At 45.3% G+C, this 27,758-nt stretch overlaps 1 protein-coding gene across 10 annotated transcripts in view; it reads right to left on the reverse strand.

The window, feature by feature from the left end:
- Window positions 1-27,346, reverse strand: part of GBF1 (golgi brefeldin A resistant guanine nucleotide exchange factor 1) — a 180,284-nt gene extending 152,938 nt beyond the window's left edge. For 6 of the 10 annotated variants that reach the window (XM_038408761.2, XM_038408756.2, XM_038408757.2 and 3 more), the window contains exons 1-3: window positions 26,903-27,346; window positions 21,613-21,718; window positions 20,149-20,215 (exon numbers count right to left, since the gene is read on the reverse strand). In XM_038408761.2, the coding sequence (XP_038264689.1) occupies window positions 20,149-20,215; window positions 21,613-21,718; window positions 26,903-26,910 (181 nt within the window). In that variant the 5' untranslated portion in view covers window positions 26,911-27,346. Of the gene's footprint in view, window positions 1-20,148; window positions 20,216-21,612; window positions 21,719-24,422; window positions 24,528-26,792 lie in introns of those variants that run through there. The other 4 variants (XM_043519939.1, XM_043519933.1, XM_043519937.1 and 1 more) reach the window with 3 other exon arrangements.
- Between the last annotated feature and the right edge of the window lie 412 nt (window positions 27,347-27,758).

The following is a 27,758-nucleotide window of genomic DNA, read 5'->3' on the forward strand; positions in this document are numbered from 1 at the left end:
CATTCCCTGAGCATTCCCCAAAGTCACACTCTGATACCTGTGACACCCGGGTTCCACATTTTGATGCACTCCCACACATCTCTACTACCACTTTGCATTCCCCAGTCACACTCTTCCACTGGGCAATCCACACTCCTATCACACTGCACATCAGTCCTCACCCTTACAAGCTACATTAAAATAATGCATGAGGTGTGCCCCAAACCTGCCATTCTGCACATCACTCGGCATCATTGCAAAGGAGGTCATCGATTAGAGATACAAGTTACCCCTTCATGGGCCTGGAGGCTGTTGGAAATTACATTTATCCAGTTGCATTTCTCAAGACTGCAATTTAACATGGGGTTACTCGTGCATAGGTAGATTACAAATTATTCCCATCAAGAAGTGAAATACCAAACAGTCAAGCCCAAAATGCTGCTCTTAAGAACTTAGCCTGAGGATGGCCTGTATTCGCTGGGAAGAAATGAAATTCTCCTCGAGCACAGAAAGTTGCCCTGCAATTCTCAGGACATCACACAGCACCTGGTCAGCAGAGACACGAGAAAATAATTTGCATAAACCAGCTTTACACTGGCTAACCAACAGCTCCACATCCATCTTTTTTTAAAGTAACTAACTGGCTGTTGATGGGATTTACCAATTCACTACATCCAGTTAACCTTCTGATCTCGTCCCCTCTCAACTTGCTGGCTCTGGGTCTTACTCGTTTGTCAGTTTATCACACACCATCGCCGCATTTTCTTCCACACTGCCCTTCAACACAGAGTGCTCTTCCTTAGCTGACCTATTAGACTACTACCTTCTTCCTTCAAATCCGTCCTACAAACTCACCTCTGCTGGAACACCTATTAGCAATCTGCCCGTGATGGTCAGGTTGAGGGGTTAACCCTTTGCTTTTTTAAGTGTGTATAAAAACTGCATAATTTGATTGTTTCCTTCTGCTTCCATCCTTTGTATGTCACTTTGCTTGGACTATAAGCTCTGTGGGGCAGGGACTGTCTTCATAGGTGTTCTGTACAACACTTATCACAAAGAGGGGAAGAGTCCTGAACCAGGACTTCTTGCCAGTATGGTAATATATTACATCATAATAATGTTCTATTCTGCTAATGCAGGTATGCACCAGCAGAAAATCCTCCCCTTTGTTACCTGATAGAAGTGTTGTTTCCTCGCACATTCATTGTTACTGAAGTTTAACCCTCAATATGCAAAATTTTAACGTCCAGCAAGAAGGTGGGAGGAGGGAACAATAGAGGAAGAGTTATGTATTCCATGAGCCCCTACTGAATTCAGGACAATTTCATGAACACTTCTATTTGCAGATTCCAAGGATATTTGTATGGTATTAAAAATCCTCTGAAATCACCCACAGTCTCTTATCCTAAGACTCCAATGACCAAGACAAAGACAACGACAACACGATCACAAAGCCCTGGAACAAACCCTCCATGGATGACTTACGAGGAATCTTCACTTCAGCATTGCATCTGGCCCAGCCTTTCCACCAAATCAAACCACAATTTATTGCCCTCTAATGTACAGAGCATTAGGACATTTCCTTTATGGCCCCACTTCACAAAGAAGCAGTAACTGAAGAAAATAAAGGAGTGCTCAACAAGTGGGAAAGTAATTGCTCAACAAGCGTGGAACAAGAGAGGGTCAGTTGCGAGCTGTGCACATGTGGCAGCTCTTCAGAGCCCAGTCTTGAAATGGTAACAGAGGGCTGGTGTTACAGAACACCATATTGTGGGAAGTCTACCAAGGAACAGCCAGGAGTGCTTGTCCATCTAACTCCTAAGAGTCCCCCAGGACTAGAGGGCAGGAAACAATTCCTTCCAACAGTACCGTCTCCTCTCACTACCTGCCAGGCATTAGCCATTAGATAGGAAGGCAAATGACTGCAGTGTTAATCCACCCCCATCACTCTTTACTTACATCCAAAAACTATATTAAAAGAATGGTAAGATTACAAACTAAAGAATACAAAAGGTAGGAAGTGCCAGTATTAAAGGTTGCCTATGCATATGCATTCTTTAATTACAGTCTCATACTATTTTTTCCATAAGCACTTGGGTTCATTCAGGATGGCCGATGCTCACTGAATGAGCAGCTAATTCAATGTCTGCTTATCCTCATTATTTAGTGTGATCCATGCCTGATTTACCACACACCATCCAAATCCTGCACTCACAGAATTGATTTCTTCATGGGCTCTTCCATGGTGCTTCACAAACACGAAGGAATTTCTCTTCACAACACTCTTGTGAGGTAGGGAGGTATTATGCCCATTTTAAAAATGGAGAACTCAGACAGTGATTAAAGCCAAAACTGTCAAGTGTCCATTAGTTGTGGACACCCAGCTTGGACTCCTACAGTCATTTTTCCCCCAGAGTATTTGTATAGCTCTTAGTATGTTTTAAATAGAGCTCTCATTGGTCTCAGCTGGAACAGACTGAGTGCTCAGTTCATTTGCAAACCAGCTCCCAGGTGTCTCATGTTGAACACTCAAAGTGAGGAACACACAATTAGTGGCCCCTATTAAAATTTTTGTTTGTGATTTGCCTAGCATTACATAGGAACTCTCTGGAGGAGGCAGGGGTAGGTTCCAGTTCTCCAGAGCGATATTCAAATGCCTTAACCATGAGACCATTGTCTCTCCCTGGAACCCCCTGTCCCATTCACTATATACCTTCCAAGTTCTACAACAAACCATTCAGGAGGTCATACAAACAGCCTCTTTCACTATACTGATTTGCTTCCTGAGCTACCTCTGCCCTATGTACCTAATAAGGTAGGGGTACTGTGGGAAAAAAACAGTATATGATCAAATAATTAGAGTATATCGTAAAGCATATGCACAAGGGGACCAAATTAAGGTTGCATGGGCAACCTTAATTCTGACATTTCCTAGTTTATGAGTGGTCAGGTTAGAACCTTTAGATCCACTTCATGGACCACTGGGGCTAATAGAGTAATCAGTTGCAGTAATAGGCTATTATCCTCTAGTCTGCTTGGACCAATCACTCGAGAGGAAGGAGACACTGCCAGTGGGTTTTGCAACACTTTGCTGACAGTAGAGGAATGTCAAGACTCAGGAACACTCTAGTTATTACAGGTTCTTCTTTCCCTGTTCCCATGGACCACCTCCTTCTGTCTCTACCTGAGTTCTTTTCTCTGCCAATCCACCTACCCCTAACAAGAAGCCTGTCCGTTCCCCTACTGCTCCACAGTCCTTAGCATTTCAGAGAAGCAGCTTTCTCCTCCACATTCCCTGGGCATCAACAGGGGGTACTGAGAGCACAGGAAAGACTCTCCCTATTCTCAGTTCTGGTGCCTGTAGCTACTAGGAAAAGCATTTACAGGAAAAGTCCTGCTCAGCCGCTGCATCCCCAGGCTGAAGCATGCTCAGCAGAAATGACAGCTTTAGAGCAGGGGTCAGCAACCTTTCAGAAGTGATGTGCAGAGTCTTCATTTGTTCACTTTAATTTAAGGCTTTGCGTGCCAGTAATACATTTTAACGTTTTTTAGAAGGTCTCTCTCTTAAAGTCTATATATTATATAACTAAACTATTGTCCTATGTAAAGTAAACAAGGTTTTCAAAATGCTTAAGAAGCTTAATTTAAAATTAAATTAAATTAAAATGCTGATCTTACGCCGCTGACTCGCTCAGCTCGCTGCCAGCCTGGGGATCCGTTCACCTAGGCCGGCAGCAGGCTGAGCGGGGCCTGCGGCCCGAACCCTGGCTGGCAAGGGACTGACAGCCAGAACCCTAGACTGGCAGCGTACTGAGCGGGGCCAGCGGTTGGGAGCCCAGACTGGCAGTGGACTGAGCGGCTCAGCCCGCTGCCACTCAACCCACTGCCAGTCTGGGGTTCAGTCCACTGGCTCCTGCCAGCCAGGGTTCCAGCTGCCAGCCCCACTCAGCCCACTGCCGGTCTGGGATCCCAGCCCTCCCCACATAGAGTGGGGACCCACCTTCTCCCTGGTTCTAGCCCATTCTCTTCTTCTCTTTCTCTGCACTGAGCTGAGCGTGGGAGTGCACTGAGCACAGGGCTGGGGTTGAAGGAGCAGGGTCTGGCCAGGAGCTAGAATGAGGGAGGGGGCTCAAGGTTGGGGCAAGAGGTTTGGGTGTGGAGTGCTTACCTGGGCAGCTACCATTTGGTGCGAGCGGTGCAGGTGGGAATGTGTGTGTGGGGGGTGGGGTGCAGGAGCTCCTGTTTGGTGCTCAGGGTGGGGGTGGGAACGTGGGGTGCAAGAGTCAGGACATGGAGTGTGGGGAGGTTGGGTATGTGTGGGGGTGCAGGGGTCAGGGCAGGGGGCTGGGACTGTGGGGGTGCTCCCAGCCCCCTGCCCAGAGCGGCTCACGGCAGGGGGCTGGAGGGGATATGCCCTGATTTCAGCCCCCTTCCCCAAGGCCCCCTCCCGACCTCTTCTCCACCTCCTCCCCGGTACAGCAAGCATGCTGCCGCACAAGGGCCGTCAGCTGATCGGTGGCAGGGAGGGAGAGGAGGTGGTGAGGCAGGAACGCAGCACACTGGGGGAAGAGGAGGGGGAAGGGGAACCTTGCCTGCCCTGCAGCAGCAGCCAGAAGAACCAAGCTTCTTCGTCCTGCCCAGGGGGGAAGGGGGAGCGGAGAAGAGCAGGCTGGGGCGGGCAGGATTTTTAATGGCACGCTGCAGCCTGCTGGGGTCCCAGCCTGGGTTTGGCAGCGGGCTGAGCGGGGCCGGCGGCTGGGACCCAGCAGACAGCAGCATGCCATTAAAAATTGGCACACGTGCCATAGGTTGCCAACCCCTGCTTTAGAGAATGGTTAGTTCTGCAGCTAAATTCTCCGCTGAGAACGTGCAGATGCTATTTTCAGCAGCTCATAACTCAACCAAATTTCAGCAGATTTTTACAGCAATTGCAAAAGGCACATCCCCGACATCGTAGAGTAACCCCCTTGCAAAATATCCAGTCCCTTCTTCAAAGCAAAGAGGCATATGAGCTTCTCTCAATGACACTGCTGTAAGAATTTAACATGGGTGAAAATGTGGTATTCCTGAACCTCATTCTCAGCAAAAGCTGAGCTATTTTAGCTCAAACTTGCAAATAAAATTCAGCCTCAGACAGGCACCCACCAGGGAAAATTTCTGCCAAACTTCAACCACTCAGGCTATGTTATAAGCAACTGAAAAAAGTTTTTATAATGGAAAAGTGTTGGGCAACCATAACCATAGGCATGGCTACCACCTCCTCCTATAAGGGTATGTCTACACTACAAAATTAGGTCCAATTTATAGAAGTCGGTTTTGTAGAAAGCGTTTTTATACAGTTAAGTGTGTGTGTCCCCACACAAATGCTCTAAGTGCATGTAGTCGGCAGACTGTGTCCACAGTACTGAGGCAACAATCAACTTCTGGAGCTTTGCACTGTGGGTAGCTATCCCACAGTTCCCGCAGTCTCCACCACCCATTTGAATTCTGGGTAGAAATCCCAGTGCCCGATGGGGCTAAAACATTGTCGCGGGTGGTTCTGGGTACATATCATCAGGCCCCCGTTCCCTCCCTCCCTCCGTAAAAGCAAGGGCAAACAATCATTTTGCACCTTTTTTCTTGAGTTACCTGTGCAGATGCCATACCACGGCAAGCATGGAGCCCGCTCAGCTAACCGTCACCATATGTCTCCTGGGTGCTGGCGGACATAGTACTGCATTGCTACACAGCAGCAGTTTATTGCCTTTTGGCAGCAGACAGTGCAGTATGACTGGTAGCCGTCGTTGACGTAGTCCCCGGTGCTCTTTTAACCGGGCGCCTGGGCAAACATGAGAGTGACTCAGCTAGGTCATTTCCCTTGTTTCGTCTCATGGCGATTGAGTCCTACCGGCAGTGCACTGTCTTTTAATTTGCAGCCAGCAGAAGACGATGGCCAGTAGTCATACTGCACCGTCTTCTGCTGAGCACCCAGGAGGTGACGATGGCTAGCGGTCGTACTGCACAGTCTGCTGCCAGCATGATGTATAAAGAGAGATGAAGTGGCTCAAAACAAGAAATAGACCAGATTTATTTTGTATTCATTTTCTCCTCCCTCCCTCTGTAAAATCGACAGCCTGCTAAACCCAGTTTTGAGTTCTATCCTTGAGGCAGCCATTCAGTTTCTCGCAAAACCACCCCCTTTGTTGATTTTAATTCCCTGTAAGCCAACCCTGTAAGCCATGTTGTCAGTTGCCCCTCCCTCCGTCAGAGCAACAGCAGAAAAATCGTTCCGCACCTTTTTTCTGTGCGGACGCCATACCACGGCAAGCCTGGAGCCCGCTCAGATCACTTTGGCAATTAGGAGCACATTACACAACACACGCATTATCCAGCAGTATTTGCAGCACCAGAACATGGCAAAGTGAAACCTGGCGAGTAGGCGACATCAGCGCGGTGACGAAAGTGATGAGGACATGGACACAGACTTCTCTCAAAGCACGGGCCCTGCCAATGTGGGCATCATGGTGCTAATGGGGCAGGTTCATGCGGTGGAACGCCGATTCTGGGCTCGGGAAACAAGCATAGACTGGTGGGACCGCATAGTGTTGCGGGTCTGGGACGATTCCCAGTGGCTGCGAAACTAAGGGCACTTTCATGGAACTTTGTGACTTGCTTTCCCCTGCCCTGAGGCGCAAGAATACCAAGATGAGAGCAGCCCTCACAGTTGAGAGGCGAGTGGCAATAGCCCTGTGGAAGCTTGCAATGCCAGACAGCTACCGGTCAGTCAGTACTCAATTTGGAGTGGGCAAATCTACTGTGGGGGCTGCCGTGATCCAAGTAGCCAACGCAATCACTGAGATGCTGCTACCAAGGATAGTGACTCTGGGAAACGTGCAGGTCATAGTAGATAGCTTTGCTGCAATGGGATTCCCTAACTGTGGTGGGGCCATAGACGGAACCCATATCCCTATCTTGGCACCGGAGCACCAAGCCAGCGAGTACATAAACCGCAAGGAGTACTTTTCAATAGTGCTGCAAGCACTGGTGGATCACAAGGGACGTTTCACCAACATCAGCGTGGGATAGCCGGGAAAGGTACATGATGCTCACATCTTCAGGAACTCTGGTCTGTTTCAACAGCTGCAGGAAGGGACTTTCTTTCCAGACCAGAAAATAACCGTTGGGGATATTGAAATGCCAATAGTTATCCTTGGGGACCCAGCCTAGCCCTTAATGCCATGGCTCATGAAGCCATACATAGGCAGCCTGGAGAGTAGTCAGGAGCTGTTCAACTACAGGCTGAGCAAGTGCAGAACGGTGGTAGAATGTGCATTTGGACGTTTAAAAGCACGCTGGCGCAGTTTACTGACTCGGTTAGACCTCAGCAAAACCAATATTCCCACTGTTATTACTGCTTGCTGTGCACTCCACAATATCTGTGAGAGTAAGGGGGAGACGTTTTTGGTGGGGTGGGAGGTTGAGGCAAACCACTTGGCTGCTGGTTATACACAGCCAGACACCAGGGCAGTTAGAAGATCACAGGAGGGTGCAGTGCGCATCAGAGAAGCTTTGAAAACCAGTTTCATGACTGGCCAGGCTATGGTGTGAAAGTTCTGTTTGTTTCTCCTTGATGAAATCCCCCATCCCTTGGTTCACTCTACTTCCCTGTAAGCTAATCACCCTCCCCTCCTCCCTTCGATCACCGCTTGCAGAGGCAATAAAGTCATTGTTGCTTCACATTCATGCATTCTTTATTAATTCATCACACAAATAGGGGGATAATTAACAAGGTAGTCCAGGAGGGGTGGTGGAGGAAGGAAGGATAAGGCCACACAGAACTTTAAAAGTTTAAAAGTTATTGAATGCCAGCCTTCTGTTACTTGGGCAATCCTCTGGGGTGGAGTGGCTGGGTGGCCGGAGGCCCCCCCACCGCGTTCTTGGGAGTCTGGGTGAGGAGGCTATGGAACTGGGGGAGGAGGGCGGTTGGTTACACAGGGGCTGTAGCGGCGGTCTGTGCTCCTGCTGCCTTTCCTGCAGCTCAACCATACGCTGGAGCATATTAGTTTAATCCTCCAGCAGCCTCAGCATTGAATCCCGCCTCCTCTCATCACGCTGCCACCACCTTTCAGCTTCAGCCCTCTCTTCAGCCTGCCACCTCTCCTCCTGGTCATTTTGTGCTTTCCTGCACTCTGACATTGTCTGCCTCCATGCATTCATCTGTACTCTGTCAGTGTGGGAGGACAGCATGAGCTCAGAGAATATTTCATTGCGAGTGCGTTTTTTTCGCCTTCTAATCTTCGCTAGCCTCTGGGAAGGAGAAGATCCTGTGATCCTTGAAACACATGCAGCTGGTGGAGAAAAAAAAAGCGACAGTGGTATTTGAAAAGACATTTTATAGAACAATGGGTACACTCTTTCACGGTAAACCTTGCTGTTAACATTACATACATAGCACATGTGCTTTCGTTATAAGGTCGCATTCTGCCTCCCCACACCGCATGGCTAACAGCGGGGAACATTTCTGTTCAGCCACAGGCAAACAGCCCAGCAGGAACGGGCACCTTTGAATGTCCCCTTAAGAAAAGCACCCTATTTCAACCAGGTGACCATGAATGATATCACTCTCCTGAGGATAACAGAGAGATAAAGAACGGATGTTGTTTGAATGCCAGCAAACATACACTGCAATGCTTTGTTCTACAATGATTCCCAAGTACACGCTACTGGCCTGGAGTGGTAAAGTGTCCTACCAGGGTAGATGGAATAAGGCTGCCCTCCCCAGAAATCTTTTGCAAAGGCTTTGGGAGTATATCCAGGCGAGCCACAAATGCCAAGACAAATCAATCATTAAACATGCTGCCTTTTATAGTATTTTAAAAAGGTACACTCACCAGAGGTCTCTTCTCTGCCTGATGGGTCCGGGAGGCAGCCTTGGGTGGGTTCGGGGGGTACTAGCTCCAGGTCCAGGGTGCGAAACAGTTCCTGGCTGTCGGGAAAACCGGTTTCTCTGCTTGCTTGCTGTCAGCTATCTTCCTCATCCCCAAAACCTGCTTCCGTGTTGCCTCCATCTCCATTGAAGGAGTCAAACAACACGGCTGGGGTAGTGGTGGCTGAACCCCCTAAAATGGCATGCAGCTCATCATAGAAGCAGCATGTTTGGGGCTCTGACCCGGAGCGGTCGTTTGCCTCTCTAGTTTTCTGGTAGGCTTGCCTCAGCTCCTTAAGTTTCACTGCTTCGGGTTCCTGTTATGGCCTCTGTCCTTCATGCTTTGGGAGATTTGCACAAATGTTTTGGCATTTCGAAAACTGGAATGTAGTTCTGATAGCACGGATTCCTCTCCCCATACAGCGATCAGATCCCGTACCTCCCATTCGGTCCATGTTGGAGCTCTTTTGCTATTTTGGGACTCCATCATGGTCACCTCTGCTGATGAGCTCTGCATGGTCACCTGCAGCTTGCCACACTGGCCAAACAGGAAACTGAAATTCAAAAGTTCACAGGCCTTTTCCTGTTTACCTGGTCAATGCATCCGAGTTGAGAGTGCTGTCCAGAGCGGTCACAATTGAGCACTCTGGGATAGCTCCCGGAGGCCAATACCATTTAATTGCATCCACAGTACCCCAAATTCGACCTAGCAAAACCGATTTCAGCGCTAATCCCCTTGTCGGGGGTGGAGTAAGGAAATCGATTTTAAGAGCCCTTTAAGTCGAAAGAAAGGGCTTCATGTGGACGGGTGCAGGGTTACATCGATTCAACGCTGCTAAATTCGACCTCAATGCCTAGTGCAGACCAGGGCTAAGAGGGTGTTCTCCTTTGGGCACAACACAATTTAGGTGGCAGTATCTGAGCACTGAAATCCCTCCACATTCCCAGTTAGCAGTGGTGATCGAACCACACTCAAGCCTAATTTGTAACAATGGACCACACAGAACATTTACATTTATGTAAATGGCAACTAGCACAAGGATTAATATCCACCCATTGTATACACAAGCTGCAATTCACCCTAGAAATGCTGCTCTTCTGTTTCATCTCACCAACAATATTGCAGGTTCTGTAAGGGACTGTTAGGAGAGAATCAGCATTCCCCTTTCTCTCCCATATTTCAATTTCACACCCATTCAGAAACACTTGACTTGTCCCCTTATTTCTTGTTTTGAGGAACAGAGACCAGCTGGCCCAAGCTTTAGTTTGAACAGGTCAGAGAAGAGTATTCACAGGCCTACAGCTCTTCAACAAGAAGAGAGACAAAATACCAGCTGCCTTGCCTACCCTTTATTCTCCTTACTACATACATATGGAATAAACCATCATAGGGTCTAATCACATCAGCCACACTATCAGAGGCTCCTTCACCTGCGCATCTACCAATGTGATATATGCCATCATGTGCCAGTAATGCCCCTCTGCCATGTACATTGGTCAAACTGGACAGTTTTCTATGTAAAAGAATAAATGGACACAAATCAGACGTCAAGAATTATAAAATTCAAAAACCAGCCGGAAAACACTTCAATCTCTCAGGTCACTCGATTACAGACCTGAGAGTGGCTATCTTTCAACAAAAAAACTTCAAAAACAGACTCCAACGAGAGACTGCTGAATTGGAATTGATTTGCAAACTGGATACAATTAACTTAGGCTTGAATGGAGACTGGGAGTGGATGGGTCATTACACAAAGTAAAACTATTTCCCCATGTTATTTCTCCCCCCCCACCCCACCCCCCACTGTTCCTCAGACATTCTTGTTAACTGCTGGAAATGGCCCACCTTGATTATCACCATAAAAGGTTTTCCTCCTTCTCCCCCCCCCCCCCCGGTTCCTGCTGGTAATAGCTCATCTTAAGTGATCACTCTCCTTACAGTGTGTATGATAAAACCCATTGTTTCATGTTCTCTGTGTGTGTATATAAATCTCCCCACTGTATTTTCCACTGAATGCATCCAATGAAGTGAGCTGTAGCTCACGAAAGCTTATGCTCAAATACATTTGTTAGTCTCTAAGGTGGCACAAGTACTCCTTTTCTTTTTGCGAATCTATGAAGTGTAATTGCAAAATGAGTAATGTTCCATGTATCCACTGAATGTCCAATATTGGGGAAAGAGAGGACAGTGGGTGTGAGAAGGCCACCAGTATGAAGCATCTCCAGCTGGGCTTCTGTGTAATGTATGAGGGGTAGATTCACCTTAGACAATCCAGCAGGGAAAGATATTGTAGGTATATGAAGAATTTTTAACTCCTATTTACTGAAATTTCTATGGCACTTATTCTGTGGTTTGGGCATTCCCGATTCATCTTTCCTAAAGTCCCTGATTTGGTTCCTGTATGTTACATTGTGGCTGTTCAGAAGTTAGCAGTAATGAGGCCAGAATGGAACAAAAATGAGAAGGGATTTTAAGGGAAGGAAAGGGACGAGATAGAAGGAGGAGAAATGAGGCAAGAAGAGAGGAAAGGGACAATTACAGTCCAATTAAGGCTAACCCCCCAGCCGTAATTATTTGCATTTCTTTTCTGGCTTTTGCATTTAAGAAGGTTCATGGAACATCTCTATCCTCACCATGTGAGCCAAAGATTCATAACTTTAAGGGATGGGTTAGATGACTTAATAGGTCTCCATCTGCAAAGGACCAGTTCCATGTCTATTCTCAAGTACTTCCAGTTTAATATTAAATGACTAAAACATTTAGTATTAAATGATTAAAACAAAGTGCTTTTTTCTATCCCTACTCTTGCGAAAACACTCTACAGTCTAAATACATCTCACCATTAGGAAGTCCTCACTTGCTCAGATTCATCCCATTATTCCCATTACATTGACTGGTGTATACCATTGTTGGTGTAGACAGTTACTTTGTAAAGTACAAGTTTCACACCTCTCCTTAACCCAGCTGTAGCACTAATGTTGGACAATTCTTGTATTTATACAAACATCTACTAGATCACAGTTTAGCTGAGACCTGTCATCAAGAAAGGATGTCCATTAACCTCCTGCAGAATCTCAGAACTTAAATAGTAAACAGAATGAATTATCACTTGTAACTGCAGACTGAAACCAAACCACCAAGAGATGGCAAGATACCATCAGAGGCAATTCATGTCACCTAACTTTCAAACTTTTAAAGGGATTTTTCTTGCCAATGTCAACCACTTCCAACTGTGCCCAGCTAAATGGCCACGCTCTGTTTAGCAACACTCAAACTGCACTGAGAATCAAAATAACCTATGTCACAAATCCATATACTCATTTTTGCGGTCGTAAATTACTGGATCTTAAATGCTGAAACAACACTAAGGTTTCAGAAAATGTTTTTGAAATTAATTCCAAACCAAGATAGAATTTCTGCACTGTTACTGCATGCGGGTCTTTGATCCTTTGCCCCCCCTCAAGCACTCATTTGAACTTCCACTGAAGGTAGAATAAGAAGCAATGGACTTAATCTGCCGCAAGGGATATTCAGATTAAATAGTAGGAAAAATGTTCTAACTATAAAGGTAGTTAAGTCTGGAATAGGCTTCCAAGGGAGGTCATGGAGTCCCCATCATCAGAAGCTCTCAAAAACAAGTTAGACACATACCTGTCAAGGATGGTCTAGGTCAGGGGTTCTCAACCTTTTTCTTTCTGAGGCCCCCACAACATCCTATGAAAACTCCACAGTCCACCTGTGCCACAACAACTGGGCCAGTGTTAGGGGGTAGGAAGCAGGGAAATTGCCTGGGGCCCCATGCCACTAGGGCCCCCACGAAGCTAAGTTTGGCTTCAGCCCCAGGTGGCGGGGCTCATGGCTCCGGACTTCAGCTCCAAGGAGGGGTTCAGCTTTCTGCCTGGCCCCCAGCGAGTCTAACCCTGCTTGGTGAGCCCCCTGAAACTTGCTCACGGCCCCACAGGAGGCCTCCAGACTACTGGTTGAGAACTACTGGTCTCGGTTCACTTGGTCCTATGAAATCCAGCCACCTATGCTGTGACGACTTCTTGCGGTCTTGTCCAGCCCTACATTTCTATGAAAAGTTGAGACATGAGAAAGTGAGATGTGAATCCAATTTCAGTACCAGAAAACTGATGGCTACCACAACAAGTGTATTAAATTAGCAGGCTGGGCAAAGGTTCTCTTATGGTTACAACTGTTTGACCCTTACCAGCTCTTAACTGCACCCAGCTAACCCCTCAGAATGGAGATTTTTCAACAGCGTCATCTGAAATAAGCCATGGAGAGATTCCTCTAACCCCGATATACACACATTCATTAAAAATGTCATGCGTGTGCATGAAGTCAGAGTGCTTCTAATGGCTCACTTTGCAGCTTCTACTTAAATGCTCTAACTCAGAACTCCTGGGCCTAGACGACAAAGGGACTCAAACCTCCCAAACATGGCACTCATGGCCCCCTACTCCAACAGGCCCCTTCTTATCCAGTATAAGTCTTATTTAAATAAATAAAGTTGATGCACACAATTTCCACAGATACCTGCTTCTCCAGCTACACCACTGACATGCACAAGATTCTTCTGTGCAGGAGAGTTCAAGACAGGAACTGACTGCCTACAAGGCACTGTACACAGCATTAAGCAACAACTCATTCATTAAAATCCTAGCTTGCTCCGATTATGGGACTTGAATGAGGAAAGCGCTAGTGGGCAACAAGCAGTGCTATCAATTTCAGTTTTCCTTATGGGTTGTTTCTGATAATCACAGGTTGCTAAAAGCCAGCACCTTTAGAATAGAGTACCATTCATAACTCATTCCAAAAGGAGGAGATACACTGCAGTAGCTACAGCTCTGCTCAAGCTTCACAATTATCAGCAGAGTCCCATGACTTCAACAGCCTCAAAAGTTGTAAGGATAAACATTTTTATGCACAAACTATAGCAATAATGTCTTGAGTTAATTGACAACCTGAAATCATCATTCTTAACTGTGTTAACTGCTCCATTCAACTCAACAGGGGTTTTACCTTGGAAGTTTCCCCAGTGTAGACTGAAGTTGTCTTTGATTTCAAATAAAAGCTTCCACCAATTCAGCTGAACCCACATTATAACTGGTGGAAGCTCCAGTGAAGCCAACGCTCTAGCACTTGGACATATTGCTACCAATATTTAAGTTCAACTTACTAAAAAGCAGGTTTAAGTTGTGGTAAAAACAGGCCCCAGTCTCAAAAGCCCTGTTTATACTATGGCTCCAATCTGTTTCGCTACTGTTGGACTAAGCCTAGATGTCACTGTTCATGTGTAGGTGGTTCAGGACAGTGAACATAGAAATGTAGGATTGGATGGGGACCTCAATAGGTCACATAGGCCAGTCTCCTGCACTAAGGCAGGACTAAGTATTATCTAGATAATTCCTAATAGGTATATGTCTAGCCTGTTCTTAAAAACCTTCTACAACCGAGATCCCACAACCTCCCTAGGTAATTTGTTCCAGTGCTTAAATACTCCTACAATTAGGAAATTTTTCCTTAATGTCTAACCTAAAACTCCCTTACCGCCATTTAAGCCCTTTGCTTCTTGTGCTGTCCTCAGTGGATAAGGAGAACAATTTAACACTCTCTTTATAACAACCTTTTATGTACTTGACACCTGTTATGTTCCCCCTCAGTAGAGTTGCCAGGCGTCCAATTTTTTATTGGAATGCCCAGTCAAAAAGGGACCCTGTCAGCTCCAGTCAGCACCGCTCAACAGGTCGTTAAAAGTCCAGTCGACGACACATTGGAGCTAAAGCAAGCTCCCTGCCTGCCCTGGCTCCACGCAGCTCTCAGAAGCCGCTGGCATGTCCCTGAAACCCCAAGGCACAGGGGTGATCTGGAAGGTTCCCGGCCAATGGGAGCTGAGGGGGTAATGCCTGCGGGTGAGGGTAGCATATAGAGCCCCCTGGCCTTTCCTGCACCAAGATGCCACAGAGACATACCAGCCACTTGTGGGAGCCGCCTGATGTAAGTGCTGCCGGGAACCCACACCTCCTCCTGCACCCCAATCCCCTGCCCCAGTCCTGAGCCCTCATCTGGCACCCAAACTCCCTCCCAGAGGCCGAACCCCAGACCCCCTCCCACACTCCAAATCCCTCGGCCCCAGCCCAAGACCCCTCCTGCACCCAAAACCCTTCATCCCTTACTTCACACCAGAGCCCTCACCCCCACCCCGAACACCTCAACCCACTGCCACATCCCTGTGCCCCCTCCTACACCACATACTCCTCATCCCCAGGCCTGCACCCCCAGCCGGATCCCTCACTCCCTCCCACATCCCAACCCCCTGCCCCAGACTGGTGAAAATGAGCAAGTGAGTGATGGTGGGGGACAGCGAGCAACAGAGGGAGGGGAGAAATGGAATGAGCAGGGAATTGGGCCTCAGAGAAGGAGTGGGGCCTTGGCGAAGGGGCAGGACAAGGGTGTTCGGTTTTCTGCAATCAGAAAGTTAGCAAACCTACTCCCCAGTCTTCTCTTCTCTAGACTAAACAAACCCAATTCCCCACCCCCACCTTTCCTCATAGGTCGTGTTTTCTAGACATTTCATCATTTTCATTGCTCTTCTCTGGACTTTCTAAAATTTGTCCACATCTTTCCAAAATGTGGTACCCAGAACTGGACACAATACTCCAGTGAGGTCTTATCAGTGCCGTATAGAGTGGAAGAATTACTTCTTGTATCTTGCTTACAACACACCTGCTAATACAAAAAAAAAAAAGCAATCATTCTGGGATGTTACACAGTTATATTGTTGACTCATATTTAGTTTGTAATCCGCTATAACAGCTAGATGCTTTTCTGCAGTACTCCTTTCTAGGCAGTCATTTTCCATTTTGTATTTGTGCAACTGATTATTCCTTCCTAAGTGTAGCAGTTTGCATTTGTCCTAATTTAATTTCATCCTTTTTCTTTCAGACCATTTCTCCAGTTTGTCAAGAACATTTTTAATTCTAATCCGGTCCTCCAAAACCCTTGCAGTTCCTCCCAGCTTGATAACCTCCACACCTTTGCAAGTGTACTCTCTATGCTATTATCCAAATCATTTTTGAAGATACTGAATAGAACTGGAACTAGGACAGATCCCTGTGGAACCCCACTCAACATACCCTTCTAGCTCGATTGTGAACCACTGTTAACTACTCTCCGAGTATGGTTGTGCACTCACCTTATAGTAGGTTCATTTAGGCTCTGCTCTAGTTTGTTTATGAGAAGGTCATGAAGCAATTCATATTTGTGGTGCCTAGCAAAACAAGACTCCCAGCCAGACTTGGGTTTACATGAGCAAAAGTATTTAATTGATTATTTTAGTAGAAACATTCCGCTAATAAGCTTATCCAGGACTGTCTCCCACATTTCCCCATGTGCCAAAAGCCCCAAATGCCCCCTACCCATTGCCAAGACCTCCAGTGTACCTAATATTTTTGTTGCAACTGTGCATCAATACAAAAATCTGCAGAACACTGAACACCAAAAACGATGACTGAAAAGGTGAGAACATAAAGCAAGCTAAACAGAAGAACATAAGAACGGCCATACTGGGTCAGACCAAAAGTCCATCTAGCCCAGTTATCCTGTCTTCCGACAGTGGCCAATTGCAGGTGCCCCAGAGGGAATGAACAGAACAGGTAATCATGAAGAGATCCATTCCCCGTTGCTCATTCCCAGCTTCTGACAAACAGAGGTTAGGGACACCATTCAAGAGAGCACACTAGGTCTATTGTACTAACTGTATTATTCATTTTAAAATTATTAAAAACATCTTTAAAAATTTACGTTCTGTGGCAGCTTCAATTTAAGTTTCAGCAGCAAATTACTGCAGAATCCAGGGCTCATGTCACAAAGTTAAGGTCCAAGGAGTACAAGAGGCCTTTGTGATAGAAGTTACATGAATTTTAGAAATGTAATAAATCCCATGCTCTACATCACTAATATTTCCCAATGAACAAGAGTCTCTTCTACAGACACTACCCTTAGGAATCTGCTTTAACATGGTTCCACCTGTAACTTTTCTCATCTTGTGAGCAGATGGGTTCCCGCAAGTTAGTGGGGGCTTTTCATTATTGTTGGTAACTCAGATTATGACTGTATTATGCAGTTTACTGACTCCTGAAGAGCAACCCTTTCAAGTGAAAATCTTGAGCTGCTGGAGGCAATGTGTGCACCTCTATACCCCAGGCCAGGGTATTTAAGCATTACAGTCAGGTCAGAGTTAAATACCCACCAGCTCAGAGGAGAACAAAAGGTACTCCACTGCAACTTGCCTAACATTTACATTGCCTCTCTCTGCTCATTAAACAGGTTTTGGTTAAATAATGAACAAACTGTATTACAGATTCCGATGAGAATTCCAAAATTATAAATCAACTGGTAAAGCCCAGAGGAGAACGAAGGGAGTGGGAGGGAGGGAAGGATAATATTGACTAATATAAAGGGCGCAGCTTGACAGTGGATATTCCTGCCACACCTGATCAAACATGCTCCATGGGGGGAGGAAAGGGGGAGGGCAAGAAGAGAGATGGGACAAGGCAGCCTGAAATTTGCATCCGGAACAGATTAAAATGGATTCTTGAGGGACTGAGAAAATACATAATATATATTACTATAAATGCAAAACTGTACTAAAAGCTAACTCAAATGTCAAAGATTACAGCTTGAATAAATTTAAATATAAAAGCCATGTGCTTCCATGAGTTAATGAAAGAGACATGAAAAGAAAGTCTGGACAATAACTAAGCTCTGGCATCACCGCCCAGAGAAGGCGCTGGGCATAGCATAATAGTGGACATCCTCCAGCAGACTCCACCAATACTACAAAGCCCTGCTTGGATTCCATCACATGCCTAAGGCTCAGACAAACTGGGCAAAGCATCGTCTCCTATTCTCAGGCATTAAAGTCAGAGCAGTTACTGGTGCTGAAACAGCCTGTTCAGGAGAGCACCTTGTGATCAAAGTGAGATCACACTCTAATGCCATACACAAGCAGGCACTCTTTTGACACCACCACAGCAGAATGAACACAGGCCATTTTTGCATAATCCCTCAGGAGCTCATAGGAAGCTTCTGGGTTACTCAGCACATGGAACTCTCTCTCTCTGCAATGAGCAATTAGTGGTTTGGGTTGAATTCATTTGAGAGAAGTTATTGTGGACAGTACCCAAATGCCCACCAAGCCCTGCCAGCTATTCATTGTGACTGTATGAAAATATCAGGACTTTCCAGTTCAATTTCGTTATTGCTTGACACACCATTTCTGATAATGTCTGTTACCCTAATTACTGCCAGGAAAGGACTTCAGGAGGCCCACCTCAGAGAGAATCACAGCCTCATTCAAGTGAGAGCCATTGCAGTGGTAACATATGAACTCGCTTCTTATAACTAAGGAATGGAGCAGAACATCCCAATCGTTTCAGGTGTTAGGCATAAAGGGATTCCAGGGAGTAGTTCTTCCCATAGCCCTTAAGGCAATGGGTATGTTCATCCAAATTAGACAATGACAGAAGGCTTCAAAGCATTTAAATTGACTTGCTCAAGGACTTTGGGTTCTGACATGATGCCTCAGAACCAAAACATAGTCGAGAAATTTAACCAGGCAGAAACTACCTACCTAAATTTTCTGCAGTACAAGCTAACAGATTACTTTTTAAGACCAAGCAAGTTCTCCAGGCACACAGCAGAAGTCCCTCTGCCTTCAGCTAGTCATGAAAAAGGAAGGAATTATAGCTCTCCACTGACTCACTCCTATAACTTCTCTTCGGTGCCGGGAGGTGATGCTCCTGGAGTTTCAATAAACACTGCTTTCTTAGCAGGTTCCTAAACTCAGTGCCAAAAGAGTAGTGAGCAAAGCCCACCAGAGGGAATGTGCAGAGACCAACTCAAAATAAGCTTAACGTGCTTGTGACTCTAGACAGAGTTCACTAGTGAAGCAGTCATTGCATAATATTGCAAAGTTTGTTTCTCTGTTATGTTCAGTCATCAGACAATGGGATTGGGTGAGATTTAACAGAATACACACCTGTATTATCTTGTGAGTCTGAGAGGGAAAGGCTCATGCCAATACATGACTAGCTTAGAGTAATGCAACTGCCCTGACACTGTCAGTCAGAGAAGACATTCTGCTCCAGAAAAAAAAAAAAAAAAAAATTAGCAGGGCTCACATTCCACAGGGCTACTGGCCCATTAAATGTGTACTAATGATCCATTCTGGCTCAGAATCAGGTCCTATCAGACTTGTTTATATGTACCATATAAGAGCGACCTGTCCTCTCAAAGATCAGGGAAATTAATCCACATAGGTTCACTTCCAGAAAGAAGGAAGAGCAATAGTGAAATTCTAGCAATCATTGCAGGAACATCTATCACAGCTGCTGGCCTCCATTCAGTGCAAGGCTAACCAGGGTTTCATCCCTGAACCCAGGAGATTATGTTAAAATTGCGGTCTGTTTGCCATTAATTACAGGCAGCAGGTGACCAAACCTGCAGTCCTAAGAGATGGGAGGAGGAATAAATCAAATAATGGGGAGGCTCCTTTCCAAGCAGAATTTTCCTGTCACTCATAACTACGTACAGGAACAAAGCACTTATCACAGCTTGGACAGAAAGACTACGTATGTTTATGCATTGATCTCATATACTACTACAAACATACTGGATTAGAGTCAGATCAGGGTGAACAGAGGCGCATGGGTACAACGGCTACAGATTGCACAGAAATATATTTGAAGCGTCCCTCACGTGTATTGTATAAACACAACACAATATATAAAAAACAAATGGTCAGAGGGTAAATTGTTGGTCTAAAGCTCAGAGCATATGGACATGAGATAACTTCAGGGGTTCGGAGATTCATTAACCAGTGCTACAGAAAAAGTTATAAAAGCAATACCATACCTCAGAACAAGCAGGTATGCTAGACACCAACATTTCTCAGGTGGATGAAAGTCTAACAACACAGGCAAGATGTTTGAGTAACTGGTATAAGCACATAAATGGCATGTGATTAGTCATAAGCATGTGTACACACTCCCAGTAAAAAGGCATTCCCCCCATTTATGGACTGATTTACTATTTTCTATAAAGGGTGTACGTGTTAGTGCTTTTCCATTACTAAGTATCTGATCCTTGTGTAAGAAGTGCCAGACATAAGATGCTATATTTGTGCCCAGGTACAGACATACCATATTTACACATTCTATTGGATATGCATACCTGCACAGTGCACATGTGCACTTACCGGTTATGTTATTTAGCACTTCTTTCAATAGACTAAAGCTGTGCAGCAGGGGATCCCGTTCTTCATCCTACAGGTTACACAAACAAAGGAAGTACTTAATGAGAGAGAAAGATACCCAAGTCACACAGTAAAAAAGGTATGCAGGGTCCACAAAGGTATCATCTCCTTTTAGTTTTCCTTCAGGACAAGCCATATTGAGAGATTTTCCAAAAAGGGGAAGGTACGTAGGTTGGGTTCATTAATTTCAGTCCCTCCCTATTTCATCAAGATCAGGGGCAAGTATTCAATTTTCCATGGCTGAGTAGCTTGGGGGTCAAGAGCAGAATGCCCTCTCAAGACTCAGCACTCTGTTTTTGCTTTACTGTCGAAAGAAAGAATTTTTATTTTCCACTACTCAATAAAGTTCAGGGTAGATATAAGCCATGTTAATACCCATAGCAAATCCTTATGAACCAATTTAGTCCTCAGAGAGATTTATAATGGGAACACACCAATGATACTTGGCACTGCAACAGTAACTTGAAAAAAGAGCCACTGTAAGAAAGTTACCAGAGTAGCTACTTCCTGTAGCCATAATTTAGTAGGTCTGTTTTTATGATCATATGCAGAGGTTCCGCCAAGCTGCATGCATATACAGCCACAACTCCTACTGGAAGGCACCAAGCACTAATGAAGAAATGCTTCTAAGAAGGCAAAAAGGCCTGCCGTTTGACAGATTAAAGCCATTTATGCTAGATTAGAACCATCTGTGTTGCATGTGCCATTTTACATTGCATCACAGATATAGTACAACACACACACATTGCACTGCTAAACTGAAATGCTGGCTGAGGACATCACGTGAATCAAAAATCTCGCATTAGTGATCTTTTAACAAACCAGGTTTTGAAATACTATTTCAGCCAATGGCATAGTCACAAGACCGACAAAAAGAAAGTGACAACGTAACACATAAAGGGTGAAAATTGCCCCATTTTTATTAACTTACTCTATGCCCAAAATTTATATTTCATGGCTCTTGTGGTTTTAAACCGTCAGCCACGGCAGGACACAAAAGGCATGTAAAAATGATGCTAAAATTAAACAGGCAGTATTTTCAGACACTCCCTATGACAGCAGAAGAGATTCCTACAAAAGGTCTGAATAAAATGTTATGTTAAGTGAATGTGAGGGTGTATAATCATATCCCCAACACAGTCACTTTTCCAACCCATGGGACAATCGATTTCCAGCTTCATCTCTCGGTGCTCACCCGTACAACATACATGCTTACAAGCACATACAGTTAGAAGGTCAAAGCTGTCTAAAAGTAGCAAACCGTAAGAAATTATTATTCCTGTGTTACCTAGAAAACTACTCTACGGTGCTTTAGTTTGAGGGGACAGGAGATTTGATTTTATTAAAATTTATAGTTTCTAGGTTCTTCATAACACAGACAGATCTCACCAACCCAAGAAAACTTACCAAATGTGTGTGAGTATTCCATCGAGCATTGCGTTTTATGGCACCCACCACTGTATTGATTTCACCTTGGACAATGTAAATATTCTTATCCACCATCCTGACAGTCCTAACAATAAAGAGAATCCAGGTTAATGCCTAGTTGTTCAAAATAAAGCACACTGAATCACCCCACGCCTCAGGCAGGAAATCAATCTGGTCCCCAGGTCTGTAAGGGACACGGTAGGGATGCAATTGACAAGTGAGAAATATTTGTAGAGAGTTCCCAATAGAACCATTTGGGTATATTCCCAGTTTTCCATGTGCAGACCAATACGGTTATTCTACTATGAGAAAGACACCACACTTTTCCATACAAGAAGCATTCAAAGCAGCTGGCTAGATACATCAGGGGATAAGTGTGGTAATAACTGCACTTGAGCTACCTGTCTCACTTATTTCTCAGTAACCACAAGGATTCCTGTTATTTATATGTACAAGTTTACCACTGTATAATGCCATGCACATCTACGGCGCTATGTAAATATTGAAGCCCTATATAGTATAGGAAACAGCCTTAGACTTCTTATTTGTGCCCTTTATATAGGCGACTGCTATTTGATTTACCTGGAGTAGCAGCTCCTTGGGATGCTAAACTTTTAAAGATTAAAGCCATTTGTGCCAGATGTTGCTTTCACATGATGGTGGTAAAGCACCTTAGGAGGAGGAAGAACACAAGCATGAAAAGCATGAAGTCAAGTGCAGGACAACATCAAGGAAGCAGTAAGGTTTACAGAACTGGACAGACCAAAGGGAGGGAAAATGGGAGCAGATAAAAGCAGGGATATAGTGCAACACAGCCTCAGGTCATGCAGGGCCTTGAATGCAGGGGCAAGAAGCTTGAATGTGATGAACTGAGATAGAATGCCAATGAAGGGATTTGCACAGGGAGGGGTGAAAGAATGGTATGGCTGGAGCAGCAGCAACATTTTTGATGGACTGTGAGGTGAAGAGATACAGATAAAAGAAGACAATGTTACAATAATCAATGCTAGAGATGACCCAGGCATGGACAAAGATAGAAAAATGGGGGTGGTAATAACAGACTTATTTTAAGGTTATGACAAATAAGCAACAGGACTGATCAGGAGACCAGAGTGACAGGACACCATGCCTGCAAACTCAGAAGAGTAAGAATTGGAAGGCGAGCCAAAGAATGAGGATGTATAGAGGGACTAGATGCAAAGATGAGACGCTTAATTTTTAATAAATTAAGTTTAAGACGTCAGCAGAACATCCAGGAGGAGCTGAGAGACTGAGCAGAGGGGTGGAAACAGAGAAGTAAATCTGAGTATTAATGGTAACACCATGAGAGTGGAGTGGGTCACCTAGAAAGAGTGTAAAGGGAAAAAATGAAAAGACAGCAATGGAGGGTAGGAAGCAAACTGATGTGGAACTACCACAGGAGAATTTGAAATAAGAGTCTGTTTATAGCACCTGAATTTCTAGTCATGTTAGCACATTTGTAAACTTCAAACATGTGACCATAGGAAGTCACTTAACCTACTGCATTATCCCTAACTTGCCAATAGTGTAGCAATTACAGAATTCATCAAATGCAGACTCTTAAGAAAGTGTCAAGTGTTGTGATTTTTTATGACCCTGATAAGGAAGTTTTTTGCAGAATTTTGTTTGTAGAACTTTGAACAGGCAGGGTGATTAACAACCATTGGAACAAACTACCAAGGAAAATGGCGGATTCTTCATTGCAACACAGGATGCCTTTCTGGAAGATATGCTTCAAACAAGTTATTGGGCTCAATACAGAAGTAACTAGATGAAATTATATGGCCTACGTAACGCAGGAGGTCAGACTAGATGACCTACTGGCCACTTCTGGCTTTAAAAATCTATAAAAGCTCGACACCTGTTAAATTTCAGCTACTTTTAAGGAGCTGAGCTTCTTGAAGCAAAAGCTCATCCTTCCCAAATACTTATTACTTTCTGGTGAAGGGTCTGTCTCCCTAAATCTAGCTCTACTCAGAATCACTGCAGCTTTATTCAGATCTTTAGTGACAGCAGTGAAGCTATAACAAAAGTCATACCATTAACACTGATAATATGCAGGAACATTATGAGTGGCAGCAAAAGTAAACACTGGAGTTATCCACATGGAAACAGGACTTGAAAAGAGAGGAAGAAGAATTGAATCCTCCATAGTCAGTAGGCTGGACAGTGTGGAGGGAGGAAGAAGAAAGTCCCTTACATGGTCCTCTTTACTGCAATAGCCAAGTGTCTTCAAGATGGACACCAATTCGACATATGAAATAGTGCCCTATATAGAGTACAAGGACATCCTTGGGGGGGAGGGGGGAGGTCTTCTTCCCCACTAGTGGCTAGTATTGGTCTGAAACGTTTACAAGTTTCAGTTCGTATGATCTTGTCCGCCAAATCATTCTACTGATGAGAGCCTTCAGCAATGCTCTCTGGCAGCCAAATGATCATCAATTGAACTACCTGTGTGTGCTCTTACATCACAATTACACATTGAAAAATGCTTCAGATGTGTGCCATCAAAGGCACACGATACTATCTCACACCCAGATGGAACCCTTGGTTACTCAATAGTCAAGTACATACGTACATCTCTTGGGTACAGGCATCAAGAGTCAGGGGTATTATTTTGGGAAACCATTTTGAGTCCTTTTGGGAAGCTAGTGCCTTGGGAAATACAACCAAGAAACAGCACCATCCTCTGGTTAAACTGTTAGACAGATTTCTATCAAATCACCTCTTTCCATCACCTTTTTTGACCCTTACTGAATACCAGTTACCTGCAGACTCAATGCCAATGAAACCACCTCAATGGATAGCAATCCCCTTCTACAATTGGGAAAGGTGATTTAGTTCAAAACCAGGCTGCTGTTGAGCCAGGTGTGCAATGTTCATAAGAAGACAGTAGATCACCTATTTTGTGAATTAACTGGTTATTTAAAAGTTCAAAGTTCATAAAATTAAACATTTCAAACTTACAGGAAATATGGTGCATAAGTTAATTTATTAAATTTTCACTGATACAAATGATAAACCTATACCGTATGCCTGATTTTTTTTTTGTTTGAGAGAACTGCATATTATCTTTGCGACCAAATCTCTCAATCTTTTCAAACCTGTACAGCTGTTTGAACATTGGTTGAAGGATTGAAGTCACATTTAGCAGCAGAAAACTGGTTCTTTTGTGGCAGAAAAATGGTTCATATAACCAGTCATTCATAAGATTGATGTTCATAAAAATCAGGGTTCTACTGTAATTTTAAAATTTCTGAATAGGATGCAGTCAGTCAAGTTCCACTGCAGATAAAGTGCTATTAAGGAATAAGATTATGGAACATCCCTCAGTCCACAAATCATATCAACAGCTCCTACCTACTTCACAGCTAGCCAGGATACCTAAAAACCAAGTCAATACAGTGACATAGCCTGCACTTGCCTGTCAATCTTCATACAGAAAGTTGTTTTAAAAGTCTAATTCACTTGAGCTTTTTACACACAATACAATAACTGGGAGCAGCAAGAGCTGAAACAGTTGAAGAAACTCTTAAAGCTAATTCTCTAACACTGGACAAAAAAATCAAAAATAAAAAAAATCACAGAATCATAGATATGTAGGGCTGGAAGGGACCTCAAGAAGTCATCAAGTCCAGCCCCCTGAACTGAGGCAGGTCCAAGTAAACCTAGACCATCCCTGACAAGTGTTAGTCCAACCTGTTGGACTGATAGGGATTCCATAACCTTCTTTAGGAGCCTATTACAGCATTAAACCACCCTTTTAGTTAGAAAGCTTTTCCTAATATCTAAAAAATAACACAGAAGAGTACTTTTATTAACCCAAGAGGTTTGGTTCTTATTTCACTGTACTGTGCTATGGTCTGGTGACACAGAACAGACATTGTAGCATTTATACTCTATGAGACTGTTTAGAGTGCTCTCCAAAGTAGTGGTAATATAATACTTGGTATAAGGGAGAGGCAAGGGTGTAGTATAACTCCTCTGCAGTACTGCTGTTAGCCTAAATGCAACAGCATTGAGCTAGCACATGGGAACCAAGAAGTGAAAAAGAATACCCTCTTTTAACTATCAAAACTGAGTGAAAAATAAAAATAAAACAGCATAAACAGTAGGGGTGAATACTTTTTCTCTACTTACTTATGACTGATTAAACTGTCTTAGCTTTTGCTTTTACAGTTCAAGAAGTCTTGTGTTGATACTGTCCCTCTAATAAGGCCACTGTCTTTGATCCTTCCTCCTCCAGCAATTAAAAAGGTTGTCTATATGTTGCATAAACTAGTCTTCACTTTCACTTTTTTAAATTACCCATATTCAGTGAATTATTAATAACTGCTCACTTCACAAAAGTCCCCTCCAACTCTTTCCATCCTAAATAAGCTTAGAGTTTGGAATCTGGTCAAATGTATATCCCACCATCCTGCTGATTAACCATACTGCTCTTCACTCAACCTTTTTTATCTCTGCTCCTCCTAAATTAGGGGAAGGTGACTAGAACTAGACAGTCCTCCAGCTAGGAGTGGGCCACATTATCGTATTTTATTCTGTCCCCAATGAACAATTCCAATCAGCTTTCTTAGAACTGCTGCTGCAACCTGGGCAGACATTATCACACAACGGACCAGTGACTCCAGGTCTGTCCCCTCCAGGGGATCCCATTCGCAGAGAACCAATCAGTGTACAGGGTTAGTTTATATTACTTTGGCCAGAGTTTTGATTAATCTGCATTTACCTTTGAATGACTTTAATCCAAGGCAAGACTGCCCCTTGCCCCACAGTTACGTCTTGATACATTCAGAGGAAAACCCCGTGGCAGACAGACTACACCCCACACCCACACCCACACCCACACCCACGACTGGGCCGAGCCCCCCCTCCACCAGTACCCAGAGCACACAATTCCCCCGCCCCCTATGGCTGGGCTGAGCTGCCCCAAGCACCCCTCTTCCAGCACCCTGCCCAGGACACACGGACACTCCCCCACGACTGGGCCCGGCGCCCCGCACCTTGCCCAGGATACACCCAAAACAGGAGCCCTCGCAGCTCACCCCACCGCCACCGCCCTAGGGCCCAACCCGCCGCCTCGCCCCCGGCAGCTCCCAGCTCGGGCCCCGGCGCGTCCGCACACGGCTGCTCACCAGGACAGTCCCACAGCCTACCCCCGCCCGCGCTGTCGGGGCTCCCCACCCGCGCGATCTCCGCGCCGCGTCAATATCGCGATAGGGGCTCGGCACCCGTCACTACTGACCCCCGCATCCAAAATGGCGGCGCCTGTTGCTAGCGGGCCGGCGGCTGCTTCACATATCTGGCCGGCGCGCGGCGCTGCGGGAGAAGCGACCGCGGAGCAGCGATTCCGGCCGGCCGAGGGCTGCGCGCGGGGCAGAGACAGAGCAAGAGGAGCCGGCTGCGTTCTGCTCTAACTGACGTGGAAACGGACTCAATCTAACCCGCTGCCTGGTTACTGCGCCGACGAAGAAGCCAGTTGGCCAACCAGAACATGAACCTGGCAAGGCCGGCGCAGAGTTACCCAATAACAAAAATTAACTGAGACAGGAGGCGGGACCAAAGGCCAGCAGGCCGACGCCCTCCAGTGACATAGGGAGGAGAACCAATCACATTAAAGTAAATAGAATTGGCAATAGAGTTCCCAATAGCGAGAACAGACTGTGCTTGGGGAGGCGGGACAATAAAGGAGGGCGAATCAAGTGTGGTAGATCTGCAGCAGTGTCCTGTGCGATGCATTGTGGGTACACCGAACGCCGCAGGAAACGACTAGTCAGGGAACAATTTCGCAGGACAGCGAGTGTAAAAAGTCCCAGGTCCCTCGGGGGTGGAGCTATCAGGCAGCACTGCGCCCCGAGCGTGGCTCCCAGCCTGAGCTCAGGGGTGGTGCAGCTCATAGAGTCTCAGGGTTGGAAGGGACCTCAGGAGATCATCTAGTCCAACCCCCTGCTCAAAGCAGGACCAATCCCCCTCAAGGACTGAACTCAGAACCCTAGGTTTAGCAGGCCAATGCTCAAACCCCTAAGCTGTCCCTCTCACCCTCTGCCATCATGCACTGCCAACCAGAGTCCTTGGAGGGGGAGCCAGGAGAGCTGGGCTCT

The sequence above is a fragment of the Dermochelys coriacea genome, chromosome 7 (assembly GCF_009764565.3).
Source record: "Dermochelys coriacea isolate rDerCor1 chromosome 7, rDerCor1.pri.v4, whole genome shotgun sequence".
In the NCBI taxonomy this organism is placed as follows: domain Eukaryota; kingdom Metazoa; phylum Chordata; order Testudines; family Dermochelyidae; genus Dermochelys; species Dermochelys coriacea.